An 8,548-nucleotide genomic window follows, 5' to 3' on the forward strand; every position below is an offset into this window, starting at 1 on the left:
GATCTGAATATTAGCCAAATTTATTTAGCTCCAAAAATTATGAAAAAATAGGAAAACATGGGAAATTTATATATAAATCATGTGTAGGAAAACTCAGAATTTTTGGACACTACAGTAAATTATCAAAATTCCTGTACTGCACGTAAAAGTTTCTATTTTTGCACAGAATCCAGTAAACCATCATCCACACCATCCCAAAGGCTTTACTTGGCACTTTATTGGCCGTCTCCCGTATCCATGTTGGCGGACAAGTCCGGACCATTCCGTGGAGAAACAATGTGTCTGTTTTGAGAGTCGGCACTAGAGATGCCCTAACCCTTGAATGTGAATAGTCAAATTCAAAGATCAAGACCTTGAACTTGGTGAAATGAACTAGAATTTTCAAGAACGAACTTTGAAGTTATGGTTCTCCACGTGTCAATTCAAAATCACGGTACAATTTTTCTAAACGGGACACTTATATTTAGAATTTTTAGAAGTCAACTGTTGAACTTGTTATTTCTTAAGGACATGTAAAATTTTAGATTATAAACTTTTGCAAAGGCTCTGGTTAAAGCCTAATCATCAAAGTAGATATCTCACACTATTACTTTTAAAACGGTGTAATTTTGGATGAGAATTGCGTGGTCTTTCGATATGGTTGACAATATGAAGGTAGGAACCATAGCCACCACAAGTCCCCTCGTACTCACCGACTGATTTCGTCGGTCTCCCTCGCCTTCGCAGACTGTTTCGGCGTCAGGAAGCTAGGAGGATCATGGATCTTCACACTCACAGGGAATTTTGCTTTGATGTGTTAGTTCTTAGTGTGTCTGTGCCGTTTGTTTTCGCAGTGGAGACATCACTTTGGTGAAATAAGTACCTCCATCCTCAACCTCATTGAGTGGCAATGGTTCCGACATTGCCGTGGGGTGCGTGAGGATTGTGTTTCTTCAGATCTGATCGGTCGGATTATGGGGCGAAGGGGTGTCAACCACAGTCTTTCTCCCTCGGTTCACCGTGGTGCATGTGCCATCGTCAGTATGAGTTCTTAATTTCCAACATTTTTTTCCTTTTTGGATATTTGCAATGAGTTTTTTTGCATTTAAAGATTCCCAACCCTCCCCCACCTAAAAATACTAGTAGAACGGTTGTGCGTTGCTAAGGGCTATAATACATATAAATGAAACAAATGATTAGAGTCGTATCTATGGTCCAAGCTCATTTCTCTCCATACACCCGGGTGAGTTCGGACATCAAACGGGCATCCATCAGGCGCCTCAAAATTCAACAGCCTGGACAGTTGGGACTTTCCCTAATCCAGACCATATGTGGGAGAGAAATGTGTTTGTATGGACTATCCACCATGTTATCTCCAATATGCGGTCCGAACACAAAAACCCCACCCCACGGCGCACCCTTCCCTTTTCCTGCCATACCCCACCCCCTACCACTCGGTTTCCGCCGTAGCAGGACATTTCTCGCCGGAACCCTCTCCTTTAAAACTGGATAACACCCTCCTTACCTTCACCACATGGCGCCCTCTCTCCATCACACCATACTCCCCATGAGCCGCAAAGGAGGAGTCCTCCACCACCGCCCCGCTCTCCACCCCGATCACTCCCCCTGTGTTCATGTCGATCCATCACCGCCATCAAGTGGGAGGAGGTGTGCGCCGCCCATGATGCCCCCCTCCCCGGGCCAAGAGGGAAGATCTGATGTCTTCTGAGCGAATGCCACGTTGTACCATATAGTTGAATATCGTGCATTACCACAAAACAAAAATATGATGTCCATTGTTGGGAATGAAACCGATACGCCATCATGTCCATTATTAACTCTTGAAGCAACCAACCTATGGTGACATATCGTGCGTTGAAACGAGAACATAAATATTTCAATGGTTCAACATAATAGTATGCCACATGTTCTTTTAGAATCCTAAGCCCTCGGTCCTCTTTTCTGCTTTGTGCAGCCGACATTTCAATCCAATTCCCTACATACACTTAATTTAGTGTACATTTATATATACATTAATAGTTTGAAGTATTTTGAGCAAGTAAAGAATGGCATTTTAGCAGCAACAAAATCTCTTGGTCCTAATTAGAAACCATCCATCACAGTAATTATTTATCCTTTTTTTTGCATTGGTGTTGGTGCTTAGATTGATTTTCTATGTTGGCCGTGAATAGGGCATGAATAATCATATATTTTCTGAACCACACAATGCCAACATGTATGATCTTGTATACCAATAAGGACTCACAACAACAAGCGCCAACCATGACAAGCACTATCACTATCAAACTCATCTTATCGTTTTCTGCATTTCGAGAGGGGAACAATTTAGACATAGAATGGAAAACTTAAGCATAATAAGTTTTTAGCAATTCTCTTCACCTGCAGAATAACTCGGTTTCTATTTCTTACCGTGCATAATACACGTCATGAATTTGTCGTCATATAGAAATACTCCCTCTATTCCCTTTTACATGCCACCCTCGTTTTGTGTTATTTAACTTTCTCACTATTTTTTATTGTACCATGGGAGACTTTGCTGAAATACTAACCCAATGATATATATTTTGTGAAATATAAGTATATAACCCATGGTAAAATATCATTTTTGAAAAGTATATGCGTCATGCATTGAGGGACGAAGAAGCCATGGGGTGTGTGTGAGGATTGTACTTCTTCAGATCTGATCGGTCGGATTACGGGGCGAAGGGGTGTCAATCACGGTGCTTCCGCCTCGGTTCACCGTGGTGCACGTGCCATTTTCAGTATGCGTTCTTAATTTCCAACATTTTTTTTCCTTTTGAACATTTGCAATGAGTTTCTTGCATTTAAAGATTCCCACCCCTCTCCCACCTAAAAATATCTAGCGAAGACTGGTCACCGATTTTGCTTGCGGGCGCGCACAGCTGGAGCGTGGAGTGCCGCTCCATCCAAATACCACCGATCGGACACCCGGCTTTCCGCGCGAGCGCATGCATCAGCAGATAGGCTGACGCGCGCGCACACACAACGGAACACAGCAGCTTGTGATATCTATCCAACCTCTCGTACACGCACCTGCTGATAAACGCCTCGTCCGAGAGCCCAAAGGTAGCTATAGCTTCACCGAATCGAACATGGGAGAACACCACCTCCCGCCGGAGCCAACCGACCACCACAAAGGCGGAAAGGCCGTCCACGCCGACGACCTGAAGCCCGCCCGCCGCCGCCGCTACGGCTACTACGGCAGCACGGGCTCCGGGGCCCTGAGCACCATCTGCTCCGTCCTTCTGCTTCTGATCCTCCTCGCCGGCGTCATCGCGCTCGTGCTCTACCTCGTGTACCGCCCCAACAGCCCGGCCTTCACCGTCACCAACATCGCCGTCTACTCGCTCTCCAACGTCACCGGCCCCTCCGCGGGCCTGCCGGCCGCGGGTGCCCGGGCGCCGAACTCTGTGGCGGCGTCGTTCCAGTGCGCCCTCGTCATCCGCAACCCCAACGGGCGGTCGTCCGCGCGGTACGACCGGCTGACGGCGTACGTGGTGTACCGCGGGGAGGCCATCACGGCGCCGGCGGAGATGCCGCCGCTGGTGCAGGACCCGGACAGCGCGGTGGTAGTGGCGCCCGTGATCGGGGGCGGCGGGGCGGCCCCCGTGCCCGTGTCGCCGGAGGCCGCGGCGGCCCTGGCCAACGACGTGTCCTACGGCGTGGTGTCGCTGCGGGTGGTGCTGCTCGGCCGCGTGCGGTTCGTGTCCGGGCCGTTTCGGAGCGGGTGGCGCTCCATGTACGCGCGCTGCGACATGCTCGTCGGCGTTCGGAAGGCCCCGGGCAACGTCGGCGCCGCCGCTGTTCCCGAGGCGCCGCTGTTCGGCAACCCCTCCTGCAACGTCGATATATGATATACCGGCACGGCAGCCCCCGCCTGCGGCGTCGTTACATTGCATCAGACAAACAACTTGGCCGTGTGTCCGCGTCCGCGTGCCCTCTTCACCCGTGGTGTTTTGTGTGTCGAACTGTACCCCAATAACATGCAATGTTTTACGTTCATGAAGATTTCAATTCGTCCACTGTGAACGACCACGAGCAGGAGTTGTACATCACCTGCAAACATTTACGAGTTCCAATGGTGGCTGAACTCATCGGCATCGGCGGTTTGGAGTTTCCTTCTTTCATCGGAGGCATTATGGCTTTCTTTTTTGAGTTTTTCTTTTTTAAACAAAGCAAAAGACTTCCATTTTCATTGATTAAGAAAAATGTTTAGACATAAGCCGCGAGCGGCAAAAAGAAAAAGTCCACTCTCGCGACATAAAAATACAAAGCTGCTTGGCTCCTGCCAAACTCCAAAGATGGGTCTCCTTTATTATTTTTGCAATAACAATGGAAGTTGGTGCGGAGACATTTTAAAAAATCCTTGCGTTGTGCTCCTTCCAAATTTCTCATGAGACAAGCATTAGGCAATTTTCTTCCTGCGGTCACCTCCACCATCCAGGCCTCATTTGGTTGTTGGGTAGGAAAATACCAGGGAAATAAACCCCTAGAGGGAGATTTCCCTGTTCTCATGAGATCCCTCCCCCCACGTGGGAGATGTTCCACTGCCCCAGGTGCCCAATTGGCAACAAGGGGGAGGGAAGGAAATCCCTCAAACAACACAGATAACAAACACAGCTCAAATAAGATCACCTGATAATGTATTGTAGCAATTAAGATCCAAGGGCTCTGATCCACAAATAATTCAAAAAAAATACAAAATTTCAAAATTCCTATAAACTGGAATTTTAAGAAATATTACAACTGATAACCATCAATTCACCAAGGTTCAAATATCAGCCGGGCCATATTTCATTGCGATCGTGTGTTGGCCTAAACTATTTTCATGTGCCATCATCGTTCAAGTTTGTGCACGACAAAATGTATTGAATTATCAATTGCCATGTCCGAGGCAGAGATACTTTCGAACAAGATGAACTGCAAGGCGCAGATCACTAGCCCTACTCAGGTCTTTTCTCTCCTCCGCATCAACATCAGGTACCAACAGCTTCATGTTGATTGAACTACGAAAAAAGTTAGCAACAGTTCACAACTTCAATAGACTATTTTTAAGTATAAGCAGATTAAGATGAAATAGTATCATACATCATATGATATGTGCAGCGTGCATAAAAAAAATCTAGACTACATTGCTTGCAAAGAGAATATAATTTCTTCAAGCTTCTTTGAACATCTACGAAGTAATCGGATTCAGAATGTCCTAAGAACCAGAATGCCACTTGCAGTCACTAAAAAAATGAGACCAACCCAAGGGCTAACCCTCATTGGCATTTATTTATAGGAGAAACTCCGCGAGCACCACGCGTCTAAGCCGGGGACTTGAACTCAGGTGGGCTGGCAGCAACCTCAGCTGCCCAGCCAACGGATCGACGCCCCGTCCTCCACTTGCAGTCACTACAAAGTACTCATATTTAATAAGGGGATAAAGCAAAAAAGAATCATATTTTATGATCCAGCAGGTGCTTGTGTGTGTCATCCTATGACATGTAAAAACATTGGACAAGATTGTGACCGAAGGAGGCAAGAAAAATTATCACAAGCCGGTATTGAAAAGCACAACCGGAGTACCAAATTACTAATAAGAACCAGTAGATAGAGCAGACTACGTACATGATCCTACATATATTACAACAGATATTTCAGTTCTACGTACAGGATCCTACTCTCCCAAACACGCACTAGATAGAGCAGACTAAACCATGCATCTAGAATCCTACTCTCCCAGTGAAAAGCAAAAGTAGAACTGTACTACAATGTTCCTTGTTCTACATATAGGATGGCAAGTTCTAGTTCCTCCTTTATATTTCAGTTCTTTGCGCACGAGGGAAGAACTACTATTGACCAATGCAAATAAAACTTGTGTAAAGCAACATCAACGAATTACAAGTACATCATATTAAAGCAACATCAATGGTTGACAATCCATATACAATTTCAACTAATAAGAACCAGTAGCAAAAGATTCATCATGTAAAGGGTAGCACAACTCAGAAAGTAAACATCACCTACCACATCAATGAATTTAAGCTTTATCATACCTTTCTTTTTCTTCTCAATGACCGATAAAGACAACAACGTCAAGATGCTATAGTGAGTTGAAAGCCTGCAACACGGCAACAGTGCTCGAGTTACTATTTCTATCTAAAAAAGATGCAGAATGGTTGCTCACAAATGTCACCTACTCACATGAACTTGATTCATACAACTATATTGATCTGCTTGCATCTAAATCTAATTAATAATTGGTCTTCTGTGCCTCCTATAACATATGAAATCTGATGTCAAACTATTGAAAATACCATGGACAAATACATAGCTATGAAATTGAACCAACTGACCCACAGGTCTGGTGCATACAGGTGCAAAGTTTTATCAAATATATGAGCAACTACAGGCATCAAGCTTCAGACTAGTTTTCACAATTTGTATGGGCAGCGTAGTATGCTACATAGAAACAACTCATAGGCAGCACACAAGAAAATACAACTGGTACATACACAAGAAAAATACAAACTCTTATGCAACTAGTGGTTCAACATCAGGGGCGGCGAAGGCATGAACTGAAGAAATATATGGGGGAGGAGGAGGGGACTAACCCTTGATCAGATGAGATAGAATACGTCCGCGGAACTGACGCCGTCGCCATCGCCGTCGCCGAAGGGGACTGGAGCTTCGAGGCGGAGGTTGGATCCGGGGAAGGAGAACGGTGACGACCGTGGTCCGTCGCCGTCGCTGGAGGGGCGGAGTTGGATCCTTAACACCGGAGGGAGAGGGTCGGGAGAGTCACTTCTGTCGCCGGCGGAGGAGCTCGGAGGCGGTCGGGGGCCCTGGATCTTGCTCAATGACGCTGGAGTTCGCTCGCCTCTGTCGAGCCATGGATTTCCTCCCCGACCTCTCGGGTCGTGGCTTTCCTCCCCGAGGAAAGGACGTGGATCGGGCAGGGTTAGCCTCGAGTGGTGCGGTCCAAATGACGCAATGGATCTCCTTGGGCCAACTCGGCCCGTGGTTCTCCAACCCCGGGAAACAGCGGGGATCCCCCGGGATCCCTTGAAACCAAACAAGGCTTTATCGTCTTGAGCCACCAATCTCTAACGAATCTTCATGACGCCGAATCATTGGTGAGGAGTCAAGGATGCCAAGCTAAGTGCAGATTTCTGTCCAAATCCGGATAGTGAACCTACATTAGAATAGGAAGTGAGCAGCAGATTCTTGCACTTGCTTCCAGAGAGGGCACAAATTGCACTTTGGCAAACATCGGCGCAATAAATGATCGTTTGTCCAAACACGATTTTGGAAGATCGACCAAGCAAAAAATTGTGCACAGGGGCCCATATCTTTCAGATTGCAACATTCACTGGACAAAAGGAGAGACATGCAAATTGCGCCATATAAGCTGAGGAGGCGGAGTGCTCGCCACTATTGGTGAACTTCCAAGTCATGGTGTCTTGGGTACCCTATTTGAGGGTTACATCAACAAGCATCTCGCAAATTGCTGAATATAGGCCAAAGTTAGCCCCTGTCAAGTGTCAATTTGGCGGACCCAATCTTTGGCACAATGCCTTTAGGCCGGAGGCCATCCATGTTGGAAATATGCCCTAGAGGCAATAATAAATTAGTTATTATTATTATATTTCCTTGTTCATGATAATCGTTTATTATCCATGCTATAATTGTATTGATAGGAAACTCAGATACATGTGTGGGTACATAGACAACACCATGTCCCTAGTAAGCTTAGCTCATTGATCAATAGATGGTTACGGTTTCCTGACCATGGACATTGGATGTCGTTGATAACAGGATCACATCATTAGGAGAATGATGTGATGGACAAGACCCAATCCTAAGCCTAGCACAAAGATCGTAGTTCGTATGCTAAAGCTTTTCTAATGTCAAGTATCATTTCCTTAGACCATGAGATTGTGCAACTCCCGGATACCGTAGGAATGCTTTGGGTATACCAAACGTCACAACGTAACTGGGTGGCTATAAAGGTGCACTACAGGTATCTCCGAAAGTGTCTGTTGGGTTGGCACGAATTGAGACTGGGATTTGTCACTCCGTGTAAACGGAGAGGTATCTCTGGGCCCACTCGGTAGGACATCATCATAATGTACACAATGTGACCAAGGGGTTGATCGCGGTATGATGTGTTACGGAACGAGTAAAGAGACTTGCCGGTAACGAGATTGAACAAGGTATCGGCATACCAACGATCGAATCTCGGGCAAGTACAATACCGTTAGACAAAGGGAATTGTATACGGGATTGATTGAGTCCTTGACATCGTGGTTCATCCAATGAGATCATCGTGGAACATGTGGGAGCCAACATGGGTATCCAGATCCCGCTGTTGGTTATTGACCGGAGAACGTATCGGTCATGTCTACATGGTTCCCGAACCCGTAGGGTCTACACACTTAAGGTTCGATGACGCTAGGGTTATAAAGGAAGTTTGTATGTGGTTACCAAATGTTGTTCGGAGTCCCAGATGAGATCCCGGATGTCACGAGGAGTTCCAGAA

General features: G+C 46.2%; 1 protein-coding gene and 1 long non-coding RNA gene across 2 annotated transcripts; one reads left to right on the forward strand and one right to left on the reverse strand.

Annotated features, from left to right (window-relative positions):
* The first annotated feature begins 3,013 nt into the window (after positions 1–3,013).
* On the forward strand, positions 3,014–4,056 carry LOC123129829 (NDR1/HIN1-like protein 1). The gene has a single exon (XM_044549835.1). It carries the CDS (start codon positions 3,114–3,116, stop codon positions 3,873–3,875), a length of 762 nt encoding a protein of 253 aa, XP_044405770.1. The 5' UTR covers positions 3,014–3,113; the 3' UTR covers positions 3,876–4,056.
* Positions 4,057–4,629: 573 nt separating this feature from the next.
* Positions 4,630–7,147, reverse strand: LOC123129840 (uncharacterized). Its single transcript, XR_006463681.1, has 3 exons — positions 6,621–7,147; positions 6,063–6,127; positions 4,630–5,027 (listed from the first exon to the last, which is right to left on the reverse strand). It is a non-coding gene; the product is annotated as an uncharacterized lncRNA (long non-coding RNA).
* Positions 7,148–8,548: the final 1,401 nt, after the last annotated feature.

The sequence above is a fragment of the Triticum aestivum genome, chromosome 1B, assembly GCF_018294505.1.
Source record: "Triticum aestivum cultivar Chinese Spring chromosome 1B, IWGSC CS RefSeq v2.1, whole genome shotgun sequence".
Classification (NCBI taxonomy): Eukaryota; Viridiplantae; Streptophyta; class Magnoliopsida; order Poales; family Poaceae; genus Triticum; species Triticum aestivum.